Source organism: Schistocerca nitens, chromosome 2 (assembly GCF_023898315.1).
Source record: "Schistocerca nitens isolate TAMUIC-IGC-003100 chromosome 2, iqSchNite1.1, whole genome shotgun sequence".
In the NCBI taxonomy this organism is placed as follows: domain Eukaryota; kingdom Metazoa; phylum Arthropoda; class Insecta; order Orthoptera; family Acrididae; genus Schistocerca; species Schistocerca nitens.
In genome coordinates, this window is record NC_064615.1 from 20,929,532 (window position 1) to 20,952,030 (window position 22,499).

Below are 22,499 nucleotides of genomic sequence, written 5' to 3' on the forward strand. Positions count from 1 at the left end.
GTACATACTGCAGCCTACATCCTTCTGAACCTGCTTAGTGTATTCATCTCTTGGTCTCCCTCTACGATTTTTACCCTCCACGCTGCCCTCCAGTACTAAATTGGTGATCCCTTGATGCCTCAGAACATGTCCTACCAACCGATCCTTTCTTCTAGTCAAGTTGTGCCACAAGCTTCTCTTCTCCCCAATTCTATTCAATACCTCCTCATTAGTTATGTGATCTACCCATCTAATCTTCAGAATTCTTCTGTAGCACCACATTTCGAAAGCTTCTATTCTCTTCTTGTCTAGACTATTTATCGTGCATGTTTCACTTCCATACATGGCTACACTCCATACAAATACTTTCAGAAACGACTTCCTGACACTTAAATCTATACTCGATGCTAACAAATTTCTCTTCTTCAGAAACGATTTCCTTGCCATTGACAGTCTACATTTTATATCCTCTCTACATCGACCATCATCAGTTATTTTGCTCCCCAAATAGCAAAACTCCTTTACTACTTTAAGTGTCTCATTTCCTAATCTAATTCCCTCAGCATCACCCGACTTAATTCGACTACATTCCATTATCCTCATTTTGCTTTTGTTGATGTTCATCTTATATCCTCCTTTCAAGACACTGTCCATTTGGTTCAACTGCTCTTCCAAGTCCCTTGCTGTCTCTGACAGAATTACAATGTCATCGGCGAACCTCGAAGTTTTTATTCCTTCTCCATGGATTTTAATACCTACCCTGAATTTTTCTTTTGTTTCCTTCACTGCTTGCTCAATATACAGATTGAATAACATCGGGGAGAGGCTACAACCCTGTCTCACTCCCTTCCCAACCACTGCTTCCCTTTCATGTCCCTCAACCCTTGTAACTGCCATCTGGTTTCTGCACAAATTGTAAATAGCCTTTCGCTCCCTGTATTTTACCCCTGCCACCTTCAGAATTTGAAAGAGAGTATTCCAGTCAACATTGTCAAACGCTTTCTCTAAGTCTACAAATGCTATAAACCTAGGTTTGGCTTTTCTTAACCTAGCTTGTAAGATAAGTCGTAGGGTCAGTATTGCCTCACTTGTTCCAACATCTCTATGGAATCCAAACTGATCTTCCCCGAGTTTGGCTTCTACCAGTTTTTCCATTCGTCTGTAAGGAATTTGGGTTAGTATTTTGCAGAAGTGACTTATTAAACTGATAGTTCAGTAATTTTCACATCTGTTAACACCTGTTTTTTTTTTTTTTTTTTTTTTTTTTTTTTTTTTTTTTTTTTTTTTTTTTTTTTTTTTTTGGAAGAGTTTTGTCAGGGCTGGCTCTCCCAAGGCTATCAGCAGTTCTAATGGAATGTTTTCTACTCCCAGGGCCTTGTTTCACCTTGGATCCTTCAGTGCTCTGTCAAACTCTTCACGCAGTATCGTATCTCCCATTTCATCTTCATCTACATTCTCTTCCATTTCTATACTATTGTCCTTAAGAACATCACCCTTGTATAGAACCTCTATATACTCCTTCCACCTTTCTGCTTTCCCTTCTTTGCTTAGAACTGGGTTTCCATCTGAGCTCTTGATATTCATGCATGCGGTTCTCTTTTCTCCAAAGGTCTCTTTAATTGTCCTGTAGGCAGTATCTATCTCACCCCTCGTGAGATAAGCCTCAACATCCTTATATTTGTCTTCTAGCCACCCCTGCTTAGCCATTTTGCACTTCCTGTCGATCTCATTTTTGAGACGTTTGTATTCCTTTTTGCCTGCTTCACTTACTGCATTTTTGTACTTTCTCCTTTCATCAATTAAATTCAGTATCTCTTCTGTTACCCAAGGATTTCTACCAGCCCTCATCTTTTTACCTACTTGATCCTCTGCTGCCTTCAGTATTTCATTCCTCAAAGCTACCCATTCTTCTTCTACTGTATTTCTTTCCCCCATTCCTGTCAATTGTTCCCTTATGCTCTCCCTGAAACTCTGTACAACCTCTGGTTCTTTCAATTTATCCAGCTCCCATCTCCTCAAATTCCCACTTTTTCGCAGTTTCTTCAGTTTGAATCTACTGTTCATAACCAATAGATTGTGGTCAGTGTGTACATCTGCCCCCGGAAGTGTCTTACAATTTAAAACCTGGTTCCTAAATCTCTGTCTTACCATTATATAATCTATCTGAAACCTTCTAGTATCTCCAGGGTTCTTCCATGTATACAACCTTCTTTCATAATTCTTGAATCAAGTGTTAGCTATGATTAAGTTATGCTCTGTGCAAAATTCTACCAGGCGGCTTCCTCTTGCATTTCTTAGCCCCAATCCATATTCACCTACTACATTTCCTTCTCTTCCTTTTCCTACAGTCGAATTCCAGTCACCCATGACTATTACATTTTCGTCTCCCTTCACTACCTGAATAATTTCTTTTATCTCATCACACATTTCATCAATTTCTTCATCATCTGCAGAGCTTGTTGGCATATAAACTTGTACTACTGTAGCAGGCGTGGGCTTCGTGTCTATCTTGGCCACAATAATGCGTTCAATATGCTGTTGTAGTAGCTTACCCGCACTCCTATTTTTTATTCATTATTAAACCTACTGATGCTGTAGATTAGATGGGTAGATCACATAACTAATGAGGAGGTATTGAATAGGATTGGGGAGAAGAGGAGTTTGTGGCACAACTTGACCAGAAGAAGGGATCGGTTGGTAGGACATGTTCTGAGGCATCAAGGGATCACCAATTTAGTATTGGAGGGCAGTGTGGAGGGTAAAAATCGTAGGGGGAGACCAAGAGATGAATACACTAAGCACATTCAGAAGGATGTAGGTTGCAGTAGGTACTGGGAGATGAAGAAGCTTGCACAGGATAGAGTAGCATGGAGAGCTGCATCAAACCAGTCTCAGGACTGAAGACCACAACAACAACAAAATTATACCTACTCCTGCATTACCCCTATTTGATTTTGTATTTATAACCCTGTATTCACCTGACCAAAAGTCTTGTTCCTCCTGCCACCTAACTTCACTAATTCCCACTATATCTAACTTTAACCTATCCGTTTCCCTTTTTACATTTTCTAACCTACCTGCCCGATTAAGGGATCTGACATTGCATGCTCCGATCTGTAGAATGCCAGTTTTCTTTCTCCTGATAACGACGTCCTCTTGAGTAGTCTCTGCCCGGAGATCCGAATGGGGGACTATTTTACCTCCGGAATATTTTACCCAAGAGGACGCAATCATCATTTAATCATACAGTAAAGCTGCATGCCCTCGGGAAAAATTACGGCTGTAGTTTCCTCTTGCTTTCAGCCGTTCGCAGTACCAGAACAGCAAGGCCATTTTGGTTAGTGTTACAAGGCCAGATCAATCAATCATCCAGACTGTTGCCCCTGCAACTACTGAAAAGGATGCTGCCCCTCTTCAGGAACCACACGTTTTTCTGGCCTCTCAACAGATACCCCTCCATTGTGGTTGCACCTACAATACGGCTATCTGTATCGTTAAGGCACGCAAGCCTCCCCACCAACGGCAAGGTCCATGGTTCATGGGGAAGGGATGTACTGTTGTGCCATCAAAATTCCCTCAGTCACTATCCGCTGTGGCATGAAGTCAAGCCTGAGGGCTTCCCACAACATGGCACCAGCAACAACACTGCTGTCCCTCACCCAAAAAAAGGAGGAATAGGATCTGTCCCTAGGTCACAGCCATATTCATTGACGGCTGCCATTCAGGGAACTGCACAACCGTGATTCATTCCTGAACAGAATGCAATGCCCTTCATCAGTAGTCCATATATCATGGCATCACTTTAAACACAGTTGTTCCTGTCACGGTGTTAACATCAGCCTACATACGGGACGTTAATTCTCTACTGAGGCTGTTGCTAGTCTCCAAGTAGTTGTGCGAGATGATGCAGAATGCTGCAGAGAGTCCATTACTTGTTCTTGGATGCCAGGTGTAGATATGGAGTGTCTGGTGCACAATATGGCAGTACATCCTTCTGGTGGTTTGACGTCGTCAACTGCAACCTTGATGATGGGTATGCCTGCTCTCACGTTTCCATGCAGTCCACATCTGACGCTGTTTGCACCCCTTATATACCTTACCAGATTTGGTAAAAAAACAACACTAAACACGAATGACACTAACACACACTAGTGCCCTTTTTACTGGTCACAGGAATTGCAACTTTTAATCATTTACATATACACCAATGGTTGTGTATGAGTATGAAGTTATACTGACATATGACCACGTCTTCTAGGTGCTTCACTTTTTTGTCAGGCAGAGCATATTAAATGTAGTAACTCAATAAGATAGCAACATTTCACTGTACAAACTTCTATGTTTTACTGTTAGAAAAGGAGTGTTAAGTATGATTTTTCATTGTAAATCACTAATTCCACTACAAGTTAACTACTGTGTTGGTGGATGAGTCATGCCTGCATAGCTTAGGTGGAAAGATAATTGCAAGCAAAAGGTAAGGTTCTGGGTTCAAATCCCATTCTAGCATGCAATTTTGTTGAATTAATGTTTCAAAACAGTACACAGCCTACTGTGGAAACAGAGACTCATTCTGGCATTTACTATCTCTTACTTTGCAAGATCTGTTGTTTTCTTAAAGACCTGTTAATTTGAACATTTTCTAATGCTGTGTTCATTTAGTGTAACTTTACATCAAAGCAATCTTTGGACAACATTTTTTGAATCTACAATTAAATAACTCACTAACTAGAGACACAGGATTTAAAACAGATTACAAATATATAAATAATCTCTGTTCAATGTTTTCTTGTGTGTTGCCTGCCAATCCAGGACTGTAACCAAGTAGAATTTAGAGGAAATAGAAAATATGTAATGAGGCATTCATAATGGGTTCAAATTGCCATATAGAAATCAGAGAAATTTAATCTGAGGTAGAAGTTTACACACAATTATTTTTCCTGTGAATTATTCATGAAATGAGCAAGAAGAGGAGAATGCTTGCTTGTATGGCGGGTGGGTGGAGCAGGGTGGTTGGACACGATGTCTTATAGCAGTACATAATGTGACCTCTGCCACACACAACAAGGTAGCTTACGAAATAAAAAAATAAGATACGTTCAACTCGTTTAAGATAACATTTATGGCAATTTGTTTCAATCCAAACACATTGTCTTCATGACTACAGCTCTAACATGAATGAAGGATTCCTTTTCAGTTATTCTGTAAAGACAGTGTTGCATTAAAGCCATATACAAATAAGTACTCCAAAGTGTGGAAGGATAAATTCTGGAAGATGGTGAGATCAGAAAAGAAGCCTCAGCCTACAAACTAGAACAGTGTTGTTCTCATAAGAACATGGTGATAGTATAATCCAATAACAATGAAACATCTAGAATGTCTAGGATGTCTTTCAAGGCAACATTCTCACATAACAGAACTTTCATGTTCAAATCAAGTCCATTGTGTAATTTCTCTCAAAGGTAAAAGATTTATCTCTTTGTTAGGAGTAAAATTAAGGGCTTTTACTATTGTACACATTTCCTAAAATATACTGTTATCCTGCTGTCGTTAGCCAATGACATCAGCAGGATGTGATAGGTAGGGCAGTATTGTCATGCAAGTTACATAAGAATATAACTTTCTAAAGCCTATTGTTTTTCAATTCTTCATTGTACAAACCAGCAGAACATATTTCCATGATACTGATGACAAAAGTGGGCCCATGTTAATAATATGCTACAAATTTTATTATGTATATCAATGTTATCCAGTGCACAAGAAGAGGTCCCATGAAAAGGAGGCTGGACTTATCCCTGCAGATTGAATATTCCATAATTTTTCGGGAGTGCATCTGGGATGTTATTAACTATGGTATCAATATATCAGTGACAACTTTTCACCATTCTCAACATCTACATCTCACTCCGGAAGTCACCTAATGGTGTGTGGCAGAGGGTAATTCTAGTACCATTAACCGATACCCCTCTCCTGTTGAATTCATGAATGGCATGTGGGAAGAATAATTGTCGGTAAGCCTCTGTATTAGCTCTAATCGCTCACATTTTCTCATTGTGGTCATTTCCCGAGGTGTACACCAGATGAAGTAACATAATGTCCAACTCTTTCTAGAAGTGGCTCTCTCAAAATTTCAATACTAAACCTCTTCATGATGCACAATACCTCCCTTGCAATATCTGCCACTGGAATAATACTCAAGAATTGGTCAACAAGCACTTTGTATGTCACTTTCTTCATGAATGAGTTACAATTCCTTAAAATTCTTCCTATGAATCTCAGTCTGGTGCCTGTTTTCCCTATCATATTTGCTTTGTGTGGTCACTCCACATAAGGATGCTCTGGATAGTTACTCCTAGATATTTTACAGTAGATACTGTTTCCAGCAGTTTGTCATAAATAATGTAGATGTGCATTGGTGGATTTTTCCCCCCCCTATGTATCCACAACATGTTACATTTACTTACGTTCAGGGTCAACTGCTAGAGCTTGCACTATTCATCAGTCCTTTGCAGGTCACTCTTCACATTGATACTGTCTTCTGGCATTGCTATTTTCTTGCAGCCACCCACATCATCTCCAAACAGTCTTAAATAACTTCCAATGCTTTCTACTATATAATTTGTATGCAATGCAAACAGCAACTGCATTTTCACACTTCCTTGGGATACTCCGAAAATTACATTTACATTTGTTGATTTTGTCCAGTGAGCTGCTTGCAAGACTTTTTAAAGCACTTTACAATGCTGAGTAAATGCTCATGCATCAATGATATCACTGATGGTAACAAAAGAGTCAGTCGCAGATAAAACTTTAGACATTTAAGTGTAAAAGAAAGTTACTGCTGAGTCAACGAACCCACGGTGTTTATGAAGCATTTATTACGAATGGCGTATTTTCGAATGCCAGGCTGTGAAGACGTAGAACAGTATTTCATTAAAGAGTGCTGACATGAAGTGAGGGATTTCCATTATTTGTTGAGCTGGAAATCCTCATCTCGGTTGACCAGGTTGTCTACTAACTGTATTTCCACAGTTTCCTTTATTAGTAAGAAGCTGTGGCCAGTATCTTAAAATGATTCCGTAACCCATGGAATGTGGTAAACGGAACATAGGACAAACAAAACAGGCCGCAGCCTCATTCTACTGGAATTCAGTGGTCAATGGAGCTACAGAAATAGAATTAGTAGACAACATGCTCACCCAAGATAAGGGTTACCAGCTCGACAAATTATGGAGTCCGCTTATTAATAAGCCATCTATAATAATCAATCAAAAACTTAGTAAGCACGGTGGATTTGCTAACTCTGCACTTGCTTTATTTTACTCTTGGAGACAAAGTTTCATATATGACTAATGTTCTTATTAGCAAGAGAGCTATATTTGACATGTGTTTACTCCACAGTGTAAAGTGATTTAAAACCCTTGCGAGCAACTTGCCTTGAGAACGGCTGAAAGACTGTTATCAAGATGATGATGTTCTTGTAGTCTTCAGTTCGGAGACTGGTTTGATGCAGCTCTCCATGGTATTCTATCCTGTGTAAGCTGCTTCATCTCCTAGTACCTGCTGCAACCTACATCCTTCTGAATCTGCTTAGTATACTCATCTCTTGGTCTCCCTCTACAATTTTTACCCTCCATACTGCCTTCCAATACTAAATTGGTGATCCCCTAATGCCTCAGAAAATGCCCTACCAACCAATCCTTTCTTCTAATCAAGTTGTGCCAAAAATTTCTCTTCTCCCCAATTCTATTTAATACCTCCTCATTAGTTATGTGGTCTACCTGCCTAATCTTCAGCATTCTTCTGTAGCACCACATTTCAAAAGCTTCTATTCTCTTCTTGTCTAAACTATTTATCGTCCACATTTCACTTCTATACATGGCTACACTCCACACAAATACTTTCAGAAAGGACTTCCTTACATTTAAATCTATATTGAATTGTAACAAATTTCTCTTCTTCTACATTTTATATCCTCTCTACTTCGACCATCATCAGTTATTTTGCTCCCTAAATAGCAAAACTCATCTATTACTTTAAGTGTCTCTTTTCCTAATCTGTTCCTGCAGCATCACCCGATTTAAATTGACTATCCATTATCCTTTTGTTGATGTTCATCTTATATCCTCCTTTCAAGACACTATCCATTCCTTTCAGCTGCTCTGCCAGGTCCTTTGCTGTCTCTGACAGAATTACAATGTCATTGGCGAACCTCAAAGTTTTTATTTATTCTCCATGGATTTTAATTCCAACTCCAAATTTTTCTTTTGTTTCCTTTACTGCTTGCTCACTATACAAATTGAATGACATCGGGGAGAGGCTACAACCCTGTCTCACTCCCTTCCCAACCACTGCTTCCCTTTCATGTCCCTCGACTCTTATAACTGCCTTCTGGTTTCTGCACAAATTGTAAATAGCCTTTCGCTCCCTGTATTTTACCCCTGCCACCTTCAGAATTTGAAAGATAGTATTCCAGTCAACATTGTCAAAAGCTTTCTCTAAGTTTACAAATGCTAGAAAAGTAGGTTTGCCTTTCCTTAATCTACCTTCTAAGGTAAGTCGTAGGGTCAGTATTGCCTCACTTGTTCCAACATCTCTATGGAATCTAAACTGATCTTCCCCGAGTTTGGCTTCTACCAGTTTTTCCATTCATCTGTATGGAATTTGTGTTAGTATTATGCAGCCGTGACTTATTAAACTGATAGTTCGGTAATTTTCACATCTGTCAACACCTATTTCCCCCCCCCCCCCCCAGATGGAAGGGTTTTGTCAGGGCTGGCTCTCCCAAGGCTATCAGTAGTTCTAATGGAATGTTGTCTACTCCCAGGCCCTTGTTTCACCTTAGATCCTTCAGTGCTCTGTTAAACTCTTCACGCAGTATCGTATCTCCCATTTCATCTTCATCTACATGCTCTTCCATTTCCATAATATTGTCCTCAAGTGCATAGCCCTTGAATAGACCCTCTTATATTCCTTCCACCTTTCTGCTTTCTCTTCTTTGCTTACAACTGGGTTTCCATCTGAGCTCTTGATATTCATACAAGTTGTTCTCTTTTCTCCAAAGGTCTCTTTAATCTTCCTGTAGGCAGTATCTTTCTTACCCCTAGTCATATATGCCTCTACATCCTTACATTTGTCCTCTAGCCATCCGTGCTTAGCCATTTTGCACTTCCTGTCAATCTCATTTTTGAGACATTTGTATTCCTTACTGCATTTTTATATTTTCTCCTTTCATCCATTAAATTCAATATTCCTTCTGTTACCCAAGGATTTCTACTAATCCTTGTCTTTATATCTACTTGATCCTCTGCTGCCTTTATTCTTCCATCTCTCAAAGCTATCCATTCTTCTTCTACTGTATCTCTTTCCCCCATTCCTTTCAATCCTTCCCTAATTCTCTCGCTGAAACTCTCTACAACCTCTGGTTCTGTCAGTTTATCCAGGTCCCATCTCCTTAAATTCCCCACCTTTTTGCAGTTTCTTCAGTTTTAATCTACTATTCATAACCAATAGATTGTGGTCAGTGTGTACATCTGCCCCCGGAAGTGTCTTACAATTTAAAACCTGGTTCCTAAATCTCTGTCTTACCATTATATAATCTATCTGAAACCTCCAGTATCTCCAGGCCTCTTCCATGTATACAACCTTCTTTCATGATTCTTGAACCAAGTGTTAGCTATGATTAAGTTATGCTCTGTGCAAAATTCTACCAGGTGGCTTCCTTCTTTTCATTCCTTACCCCCATTCCATATTGACCTACTACATTTTGTTTTCTTCATTTTCCTACTACTGAATTCCAGTCACCCATGACTATTAAATTTTCATCTCCTTTCACTATCTGAATAGTTTCTTTTATCGCATCATACATTTCATCAATCTCTTTGTCACCTGCAGAGCTAGTTGGCATATAAACTTGTGCTACTGTAGTATGCGTGGGCTTCGTGTCTGTCTTGGCCACAATAATGCGTTCACTATGCTGTTCCTAGTAGCTTACCCACACTCCTATTTTTTATGCATTATTAAACCTATTCCTGCATTACCCCTATTTGATTTTGTATTTATAACTCTGTATTCACCTGACCAGACGTCTTGTTGCTCCTGCCACCTAACTTCACTAATTCCCACTATCTAACTTTAACCTATCCATTTCCCTTTATTGTCAAAATATCGGTCCCAAAGTTAATAATATCCCAGATGCACTCCTGACAAGTGATGGAACATAAAGTCAACCTGTTTGCATACTTTTGTTAGGAAAAGAGCTGGTGCTCGAAAGCTCGAAAGCCATTCTCTGTTAGATGTGACTATGCTTCACTCATTGATCCGCTATAGTTGAGTGAGTGCCTTTATTTTACACATTATTTTCGTGTTAACTGGGTTCAGAAGCATCACAATTAAGGTTATCAGCACCCATAACAAACGGTTTTTGGATTAGTGAGTCTAAAACTTGAAAAACCTTTGCATTCACTATGGCACAATGGCACTAACAGGCCGTAAAATAAGAAAGTAAATGATCATGTTTGTCATATGTGTGAGACTGCTGACCACTAATACAAATACGAGAAAGAGCATGTCACTCTGATACTTTAAAACCCCTGTGCACACACTGACACGTAAAGACGCGTGCCGTGCCCCCCCCCCAACACACACACACTAAATTATTGTCTCACATAAACTATTCTACAATACCAAAACATGCAGAGATATGTGGCTAGCTGCTCATGCAACACATATGATTAACCAGTCACTCTGTGAAAATTAACACCTCCTAGCTAGGATGGAATGTAACAATATCGAAAGCTATAATTGTGACAGTCTTTTTGTTGCACCTGACTGTGACTTAGCATCTCTTTCCTTCTCATAATATTGTTACAAACCTTCTACCTAATATTTTATGGAGGAGTTTTCACACTGAAGTGCACCAAGTTTGAAATGCATACTACACTAGTCCCACATTACCAAAAATGGAGGCCAAAGACTTACACAAACCTTTTGCAGAGCATAAAATGTAATCAGTTAAAATATGTTTTAATATAAATTGTGCTTTCAAAGCACCACATGCAAGCAGCTCTTCATGCCAGAACAAGAAGCCATGTGTTAATAGTTTGTAGCTAATGTTTATGGTCTTGGTGTTGGCTTCACATTTCAAAAATTATTGTGGCTTACAACCAGTGACATGGTTTCCTATCAACTTATGACTCTGTCAAATTAAAAATCATCTTTGGACTTTCCAATAACCAGTATGGCCGTACTTCAACCCTAAAGCCTACATTTATGTCCATCAGATGTTGCTTTACCTAAATCCCTAGTGGACTTTTTGTTTTTGAATGTAGTGCATATAAATACTCAATCAGTGAAAGCATAACTGAGTTGTATTCAGGTGACTACAGTAATTATATGGTTGAGACCTAAAACAGCTTCTGTTAAACTGTAGCAGGCAGTCTTTCTAAACCCCCTCCAACTTTTGCCATTAAGACATTTCAATATGGCCAATGCCCAAAATGTTCTTTGCAGTGACTTTTATAAATTGTTTCAACTTACTTTAACTGTTTCCTACTTCACACATGTTGAAACTTATTTATCATCATCTAACTAGAGGCACCCATGGATCCCACTTTACATACGCAATGCATTGCTTTTTTTAAAATATGGAATTATAGCAAAGCAATCCCTCTCCGTCAACTTGTTTTCATCAGTAAGTCAGTTCTACTTCCCTCTTCTGGAGAAATGATGCTATGTTGCTCTTCCTGAATGAAAAGTGGACAGGTGTGTCTCGTTAATTCTGCATACAGGAAACTAGCCCCCCCCCCACTACTGATAATGGCTTCCATCCTCTTTAAAAGAGCACCATTGCAAACACACTTGCACACTGTGTCAGGGCTGTTTCAGACAATGAACATAGGCAGAATAACCTAATCCTTAAATTGTTTCCAGGAGAAACAACTATAGCTATTAATGTTCACCAGTTCATGTACATGTGTTACTCTGAAACCTGTATAAATTTTACTAACCTTCACTCTCCTATGTGGAGCACCTTACAGAAAGGTGTGCAAGATGTACTGAATTATCATGAGACATGTATTTGGTTAAGCACTTCAATTCAATAAAATTAAACAATGGTGTACTGCTTGTTCTGCTCCAGAGCAGCATCTTCCTCAAGAAGCAGTGGATGAGGTAAGGCTTGCTATTAGGCAGATTTTAGTGACGACCAAGCCACCTAAGTCCAATATTAGTAAAGTGGAAAAACAAGAACTGAAATCTTTGGAGAAGAATGATGATTTCGTTGTCAACATGGACAATGCTATGTTTATCCTCAATGCAACAGATTATCAAAATGAAATGATGCGTTATTAGAAGACAGCACATACCGGACTACCAGAATAGATTTCACATAGGTGCTTAGCACGAAGACATAGGATCTCCTTAAGAGCTCTTACCTCTCTAATGAACTCTTTTGGAATTTAAGGCCAAGAGCCACTAGGCAACATGGTCTGCCGAGTACACAGAAAGATGGCATACCACTGAGACTGATTGTTAGTTCTGTAAGCTCTCCTACATAAATGCTGGTGAAAAACTTGATTAAATTTTTTTGGCACCCACAGTCATCCATTGTGAATATCATATTTACAGCTCACAAATGTTTATTGGCAACATAAAGTAGATGAGGCTACGCCCAAGTGTAGTCATGGCCAGAATCAAGATGGTTTTCCTCTCTATGAAGGTACACGTAGAAGACAGTAGAATTATTGGCCACTCGTTTCCTTCCTGAAATTTTAGAACATTTTGCCACACCTTGATGATCACTTATGTTTTGTACGGTGGAAATTATTACAAAATGACTGATACAAAAGCCATGGGTTCATCACTGTCACCAGCCATAACTTTTTTTCAATCCTGCTTCTTCAGATACGTTGATACATTTTTGATCTGGCCACATGACAGTGGCATGCTGCAACAGTTCATCAACCAAATGAATGGTAAACATCCACACACAAGATTAACAGCGGAGGCAGAGAAGGGCGAGCAGTTGTCTTTGTTAGTTATGTCGGTTGAACAAAAATCATAACACACAGTCAGGACCCCCACAGCTCCGAGATTAACCAATAGACGAATGTGTTAAGAAGGAACAGGTATTGTGTCCATGATATTGGGTCAATGCTGCTGAGAAAACCAAGACATGACTTCATTCAACCAAGTGAGGAGGACAACACACTTTGCTGCACAACAACTAATAATACAGTTAGAATCCTACATAGGCAAGGAATCAGATCAGTCTTTCAGCTATCCAGGAATATTAAAGAAATTTTATGACCCATTAATGACAATCTTGGCCTTCTTGTGCCGGCGATATATAATATTCCTTGTGAGGGTGGCAAAAGTTATATAGTGGGGCCTCTATTTTACATTTTTGCAATTCTATACCATAAATTTGTAGCCCCTGTGAAAAACCCATAAGATCAAACGCAAAAAATTCCCCAATTTTACATTTCTTGCTAGTAAGGTTTACCTTGATGCTAAGTTCTTACTCGATGTGTCACATGACTTTGTCCTGTCTTCTTCCTATTGAAGGCTGATGTGACTGAACAAGTTATAAGTGGCACAAAAAACAGAAGGTTTGCACCAATGGGGTGGCAGAATTAATGGAATATTTCAGACTGTTGTGGAGAGGGAGACGTGAGAGAGAAAATGGTGATGTATTCCATGATCAGTGTTAGCAACACAACTTCAAACATTTAGCTTCACTGCACAGTTGTGATAAAACTACTGCTAGCTTGCAGCGGTAATGGAAAAATAAGACAGGCGACGCAAAATGTTCCGGGCCTAATCACCATCGAGTCTCATCTTTCTGCGTGTATTTCTGATGTACTATATTCAGCAACAATATTAATCATCAACCTTTTAAATTCAAACAATGAGTCTCGAAGAATATTTTTGGCCATAATCGAGGCAACGTCGTCCACTTCCGACTAGTGAACTCTTACTGGCTGGCAGCTCGTTAAGTCACCCAATAGCCAGCACAGCCACCACACCACACTAACATATGTAAAATGAGTGCACCTACTGGATGTGTGGCAAGGGGATGCGGCCCTTCAATGATCAGAGTGCAAGTAAGGGTGAAAGCACTTTGTGATGTGCTGAAGATATACTTTATGTGCAAATGAAGTGTTATGACAGAGATGTCACACGTAAATGGAACAAGGGTTTTGCAACAGCACAGTTTAAACACTTCTGTGTTCAAATCTGACATGATACAGTTGCAACAACTGCATACACTATTCTATACACTTTGCACTGTATACAACACACACTGTAGATTGTAAAGACTGGCAGCAGTGATAGAGAGCCTAAAGCAAAACTGTAACACCTGAGATTTCTTTCAAATTTACATTTTACACAGTCTACAAAAATTCACTGAGCCGATTTCTAATAAACTTGTAACATCAATTGGGGAAGTAAACTCATTTTTCACATTCTGTTTCTCTCATTAAGTCTAAAATAACATTTTAATGGAGGTGAGCATATGAAGTCCTGCTCATATGAAAAGCATTAAACAATAACAGCAATGGTGATGAAGATGTCACTAAGCAGATGTCCACATTCATGCTTATGGCTTAACCACTTAGCTGCTGTGACGTTTTCGGTTTAATATGATCTCTCAAAAATATGGGTTTTGAACGTATAATTTGTAGTCATAGTGCGATAGAAAATAGATACCCAAATACAATTTCAATTTTTTGATGAGTTTTTACTTGCTGTTACATATCTATGATTTTTTTAAAGATAACAAGAAATTAAAAAACATTGTATTGTACATTTAATTTCCTTCACTTAGACAGATTTTATACAAAGTATTGGAGAAGAGTGTGATCTTTGATCATATATGCCAATTACATGTGTTTTTGCTCATATTTTTGGGGGCTTTACCATTTTCTTCAAATCTGAGTTTAAGTTTGGACCACACGAAAATGTAACATAGGGGTTCCACTGTGTTATCATTGATCCTATACGCTATAACAAATGAAATAAAATATACATAAAATTAATACTATCAAAGAGAACAAGTCACAAACATATTCTATATATTTGTGTGACTGATGTGTTTCTCAGCTACCTGGTGCAAGTAACACACCAAGCAGATTCCCTGTTAATTTTGTATTGTCCAACTGTTACTGAGCTGCAATGACACCAAACCTTTTTTAAAGTGATTAAAGTCTCCTGTATCTGTTACAATGTAACTGGAGCAAATATATACTAAAGACTCTTCCTCAAGTTCTGAGATACTTCTCCATATAAGCCCGATGACATGTATAAAAATCCACACACAATTATCAATTTACACTTAAGACCAAACTTCTGTCACCATTTTCTAATTTTTAAATATTTTAAGTAACAATTTTTAGCTGAGGAGCATTGCTTTAAACTGTGGCATTTTTTTTACAAACAAAGTCAATGTCAGAAAATATCTCTGTATTCCAATGTTCAACAAAGCATGATAGGCAAGACTAAAATTTTTAATTTTCTCTATCATTTGTCAAAAATAACTTAATCAACTATGCTCTCTGTAATCAGGCAAATGGTGTTATCTGGCTTTGAACTGTGTCTGAAATAAGCGATCTGTTTAACTCATTAAAAATCTCCTTATAGAAATATATTAGGTTGGTGCCTAAGTTCATAGTGTTTTTGTTTTGCATGTTGCTATTCCAACTGCTATGGGTTTATTTATGAGTGACATTTTTTATTTGTAGTTCACTGTGGCTATATAAGTTTACACATTAACATTTTGTCATTTGGAGATAGTGAGTGGAGCTGTGGATGCTAAAAAATGAAGTGCCGACTGGAGAAATTGCAACATTTGTGACATATTCTTCTGTTTGAGTTCAACAGAGGGGTGACAGCAATGGAGGCGGCCAGAAGCATTTGCACTGTTTATTCAGATATCAGCATTGGACAGGGCACAGCAAGAAAACGGTTTTCTCATTGTAAGGCACATCGTTTTGGCATTAGTGACTCCACTTTCAGGAAGACCTTCAGGGTCTGATGAAGACTGTTCAAATGCATTTATCCACAATGATCCATGAGAACTAACAAATGTGCTGAACCGTGATAATTCCACCATCATGCAAAATTTGCATGCAATGAGGAAGGTTCAAAAGTGGGTTTAAAGCCACTCAAAAGTGGGTTTATAGGTACCGCATGCTGCAAGCCAAAGGTATGTTGACTTTTCGTAAGACTAGCTTCCATTATCAAGTATACCATCTGAATGGCCTCTTTGGTACATTTATCTATACTTAAGACAAACTCATCGTCACCTAATCATCCTTAATTTTATTTTCCATTCTTCTGTATATTATATTTGTCAGCAAGGGGGGCTCATTAATAAAGAAATTTTAGTTTACAAAAATCACAATCTCACGCTTACTCCATTACCTCTTAGATGGTTAAGTCTGCACATTGGTCCTAAAGGTAAAATCCAAAATGACTTTAACAGACATGCCTAATATAACTCCTAGTTCTTCCAGCACAATGGTAACCTCATACTTCCACTATTTACTTCAGAGCTCCCCCTTTTCATAAGCTCAGCTATCCTCTGAATACTGGAAACATAAATTAATTTATTTTGAAATGAACTCCTCGATTCACAGATTTATTTTCTATATGCTTCTCAGACCTTTTTAAATCCTGGATTTAAGAAAAGTAATCATCAGTGCATGTATTTGAATCCTCTAATATACAATATTAGATTAGGATTTTGTTCTGTCTAAATCAACATGATAAATAACAAAAATACATAAATACATAGCAAATATCACATCAGCTCCACATTTAAATACATTACATATATAGTTACTATGGTACTATACTATTGCTATCATTTTTCCTTATGCTGTCCTGCATTTTTTATCAGGTATCAAATAATACACCCAATACAATGTAGCATCTGCCTCAAAACTCCCTTTGAACACAATTATTATCAAGCAACTAACATGACCTCGGGAACGACAATGAATGAAGTTCAGTCCACACAGCGTTACTGACAACAGGCATCATAATGAATTCACATGCTTTTTACAAGTCAAAGTAAAGAACATTTGCAAATGAAAATACAACAGTCCAAAATCACCATTTCCTGCACTTGATAAAAACAACTGCAGGTATTAATTCAATGTGTCCTCTATGACAACATCAATCTAAATATAACACACACAAAAATATACTACATACTACCTTTTTACAAGACAGTCTCACATCATTGCTTGTTCAAATAAATTTATATCTTAGAATGCAGAAGCGAAGATAGATAAATTAATCGTAAACATATATCTCTAATTTTTAAGAAGAAACTGTCTTCTAGCTGATAAATAGGCACTATTTCTGTAATGTGATGATAGTAGACATTGGTTAATAGTACTTACAAAACGTGTAGTACATTCATATAGTGAAATACAAAACAGAATATAACCGATAACCTGTATGTCCTGAACTTCCATGAGTTCAGTTTCAGCTCTCTTAGAACCTCAGTTCTTTGTGTGAATATACACATCAAAGAAAGTGTTATAAGAAGTTAAAACTCTAAAACACAATAAAAATATTATTTGTTGCTACATTGATCTCTACAGTGTGCATGCCTGTCAAACTATTAATGAGTAATAACAGATACAGGCATAGACAACATATTTGTCTTTTTGTATGTGAAGGCAAATACTTCAACAGCTGCTGATTTCACTGATCAGGTCCATATCTCTCTGAGGAAATATTAGCAATGTTGTATAGAAAGATCTATGGAACGTATAGTTTTTTTTTTTTTTTTTTTTTTTAAACAGCTGAATGTAAAAGACAGTTTTTATTTATTAGACAGAAAAGCACCTGTTCCAAACTGTGGGCTTCCATGATAATTTAAATGAAAATATTAAACTATCCACAGCAGCACTAAAACTGGACGATATGTTACAAATCTGTTACTAGTAGAACATGTAACATCTTTCTCACTTTCAAGAAAATGTTTTGTGTAACTAATCATAGCACTGTCTTCACAAATATATAAAAACAAAACACTGCAGCTCATTGCTGTACAGTTTATCATAAAACAAACAAAAGCAGATTGTGTTTCTCATTTATATTTATCAAACAATTAATAATTTATCACAGTAACACTATGAAAAAATTTACTCTTTTAGTTAAAAATGCCTTAACTCATTCAAGAGTTGGCCATACATTATATGTTAACGAACATTATATTCTGGAACAGTATATGGAAAAAGAGAGCAAAACATGTAATTGAAAGAATGGAAAAATACAAATTTACAACACTATAATATCAAGTCCAGTGCAGGCTGTCAGTCTCTCATCTATTTCAACTGTTACAAATAAATACTTCTTCAGGCTGAGACTGACAAATTGAACAAAACAAAAAACTGCAGTGAAATAACTAGATACCTGCTGTAGTTCTGATCAAAATAATCTTTGTTGAAGTCCTTTCTCTGTCCGAATCGACCACCACGGCCCCTGCTGCCACTTGTCCCATACTGGTAGTCACCCTCAAAGTATGGAGCTGCCTCGAAATCTGTACGAGCGTCTTTGAACTGGCGTTGATACCTATTATAAACATTATTTTGCAATGTCATAATTCTGCAAGACCAATAATACTTATAAAATAATTTTTTCCTAGTTCACATCATGTTGTTATGACACGTTTACATGGACAGTACAAAATTGGAGATAAGGTACCTAGGAATACATAATAATTTGATCATTCCTATGAGACTACTCCAGTACCTAACATGATAGCATCAAGGGCAAGGGCATAGGTACATATGTAATGCAGCTACAAAAATAATGAGTAATGAGACCATAATAATGTTAATAAACCTGAAACTCTCTTATAGGTTTCCACTAAATTTTGTCCATCCTCCTCACAATTCTCTATATATATGTGTGTGTGTGTGTGTGAACTGAATTAGAGACAGCTTTACAAGAGAGTGGGGGAGAGGGGGAGGGAGGTACGGGTGGGGGGGGGGGGGTGAGAGAGAGAGAGAGAGAGAGAGAGAGAGAGAGAGAGAGAGAGAGAGAGAGAGAGAGTATGAGAATGTATGTGCCTCATGAGTATGATGTTCGATCTCCGAGTTAGTGCAGTCACTCGGTTTTTTAAGTGCTACCATGTCAGAAGTGTACAGCAAAAAACTCAAATTTATAAAGACCAACACCACCAGACCTAAGTGCCATGGGCAACAACGTGCTGACGACAGCAATCACTGTTGATTATGGCAGATTACAACTGTGAATAGCCGGCCGGGGTGACCGAGCAGTTCTAGGCACTACAGTCTGGAACCGCGCGACCACTATGGTTGCAGGTTCGAATCCTGCCTTGGGCATGGATGTGTGTGATGTCCTTAGGTTAGTTAGGTTTAAGTAGTTCTAAGTTCTAGGGGACTGATGACCTCAGAAGTTAAGTCCCATAGCGCTCAGAGCCATTTGAACAACTGTGAATAAACACACAATAGTGCAGCAAGTCACTTATCTACTCAAAACTGGGACAAAAAAGCAACTACAGCAGTCTATTCTCATCCCTTCTCACAGGACTCATGAGTGTGAGAACAGAACTACTGAAAATTCAAAGTATGAAAAAGGATTGCCTGAATTAATAAGCTGCTTTAGATGTTGACAGGCGCTGTTAGTAGGGCATGAGTACTTAAATTAACCACAAGAGTTGATGCATTCGTTCAGCCAACAGATGACTTTCAGATGGGTGTTGACAGTATTCTAAAGTGTGGGATTGTTACACAAAATGAAATGGAACTTCTGATTTGTCTGTCACTGCTTCTCATCAGCAACTGATACAGGAAAATAAGTGTCCAATCATATGCTTCCATTTGTTTGTCTATAGCAATGTGCACTTTTAGCAAGAAGACACTGCACCACCCTATTGATCTTGAAATTCTCAGAATGGTCAAAGTGTGCGCTAGGTCAACCGACTTCAATCCTACTGGGACACGAAATGCGAAAGCTTTGGACCCACCTCTGATCAATCTAAGTGTGTGTTGAGCAATGGTAGACACCATGAATCAGGACGGCTTACAAAATTTTCAGCATCTCACAGTGTCTATGCCATTATACAGCACCTCTCTTATGAGTGTCGAAGGGAGTGCAACATTATTAGATAATATGTAAAATTAAGGAAAGATGTCCTACCACTTTCCCACAGTGGGTCAACGTGTGGAGCACATAAACCCATAACGGAGAACAGCATCCACACTAGCTTTCAAGCACTAGCTCCTTTTTAGGAACAATAAATAAATAAATAAATAAAAAGTAGCCAGGGCTGGAAAGCTAGTACGAATGCATCAATCTGCTATAGGTGAGTGGTCGTCTTTCTGAATTTTACGTACTGCTCCATCCAGGAATTCCCATTATTGTTTACACTATCAGATAAAGAGTCACCAACTCATATACTCATGAACGTTTATCAACAGTACTTCATTTGGCACACAAAGACTTCTAACATGTTTGGAAAGTACATCAGCAATCCTCCTCTCTGCTAACTAGTGTGCTTACAGAAAAAAAGCCTAATGTTTTTATTTGAATTTGTATTTGGGTTTCTTCCTTAAACACACATAATATTGTCATTAAAATATCACTACTTTTTGATTTTCTGTTCTGTTAATGTTGGGAAACAAAAAGTGTTATTTTTAACTGAACTTAACAAAGTCTCACATATGCAGAACGAAATCAAACCCTAACTTACAGCCAAGTCTCAGTTCTATGTAGAAAATGTGTAAATGGATTATAAATACACCTATACACAAGTTGGTAGTATGGTCCAAGCACCTTTCTGTTGAAAGGACTGCTATCGCACGAACTAAACTGCTACCATCCTTTTACATCATGTATGGGCATTCATACAGTAACAAAAGGGCAGGACTCTGCAAATGAATGTGTGTTCCAGTACACATCTGATCCCAATCAATCACATGTATTTCACGCACACTGAATTTCCATGTCACTCACGCCATTCAACTTTCCTTTTACATTATTAATTCTCCAAATTTTGTTTATTCTTGCAGAGTGAAACCCCCCACTCCCTCTCCTGTCCTCCTTTCCCCTGCACTGCTCTGGGCAGTCATGAGGAGATTCGAGTTGTTTGCAACATTTGTGCTTCTTCTCTTCTCTCAATGTAATTCATTTGCACAGAGATAATTCCTAACTTAAAAAAAAAACTAATTTCAAAATGACATTGTATATGTTACTGTTGCTATACCACGAATACTATTCCCATACCAGAGATTAAATAAAGTATGTACACTTTATCAATCTAAAGTAAGTCTTATTATATCATTTCTTATACGTAACAATAATAATAATAATAAAGTTCATCTAGATTTAAAATTCTGGCATTCATAGACTATTAGAAAAGACATAAACTGCACAAGGAAATAATTCACCAAATGCCAGGCAGTCTACATTTACAGCTGTGGTATGCAAATCACTGTGAAGTGCATGGCAGAAAGTACTTCCCATCTTCATATATACAATTCCTAAATGGTGTTTCCTTTGTTGGTATGTCACATTTCCCGTATTATTTAATCAAAATTAATGACTGAGACATCATTTTCATGATTTGGTTCTCCACTAATGATGAAAAATACACAAATATTTTCGATCATTCTTTTTGTTTTTTAAAAAAACTTCATTTTGAAAATATTTGTATAAAAAACAGTGTAGAAAGTGCATTCTGTGACAATCTGTTTAACTTACATGTACCACTGCTGCTGTAATTGTCTGGATTCCTTATGGAAGCATAGTCTATCATGATTTTGGCTACAAACGTCAAAGTAAAGAATTTTGGAGGTGCCATCAATTGAAAATCTAAATTTATTATTATGTGCAGTAGCAATTTGAGCTGTTTACTTTCCTTAAGCAAATGTTGTCTAATGTGTGAATAAACTGAATTACATCAACTGTTCCTCATCACAGGTAAGTACCGTTTATTTCTATAACTTCTTTTATTTGACTTCTAATTTCTCATTACTTTACAGTGACTGAAACATGAAATTACATTTCTCCAAAAATATATTTATTTTCATAATTTATTTCTTCATTACCTTACAGCATTTGCAATATTAACCTGCATCAACAGTAATGGTAAAACTAACATTTACTGCTAGAAATATTTATTTGTTATTAATTTTTCTTAACAAATGAATAATTACATAAAATGAAAGCTGTAAATGTCTGCTGAATTTTTTCTTCTCTATTTCAGGTTTCCACTATGCCACATGCAGACAAAGAAGGAGACCTTTAACCACAGGATGTTCCACACCACTGGCATGTGTCACAGAGCACAGAAGAAGAAATTCCAGACAAGCTGATGAACAAAGACAACTCTGACTTCAGCATTGCAGAGCAGCTCAGCTCAATCACAGACAAGACTGGTTCAATGTTCAATGACAATAGTTAGTGAAAGACAATGACTTTGTGTCTCCATCTTATCTACTTCATCTCTGTCAAAATATCAGTGCCAGAAGACAACG

The 22,499-nt window shown here is 37.8% G+C and overlaps 1 protein-coding gene across 4 annotated transcripts in view; it reads right to left on the reverse strand.

Moving 5' to 3' along the window:
- Window positions 1-22,499, reverse strand: part of LOC126235680 (E3 ubiquitin-protein ligase RBBP6) — a 400,367-nt gene that overhangs the window by 73,221 nt on the left and 304,647 nt on the right. For all 4 annotated transcript variants that reach the window (XM_049944411.1, XM_049944412.1, XM_049944413.1 and 1 more), the window contains one exon: window positions 18,409-18,567. In XM_049944411.1, coding sequence (XP_049800368.1) covers window positions 18,409-18,567 — 159 coding nt within the window. The remainder of the gene's footprint in view (window positions 1-18,408; window positions 18,568-22,499) is intronic.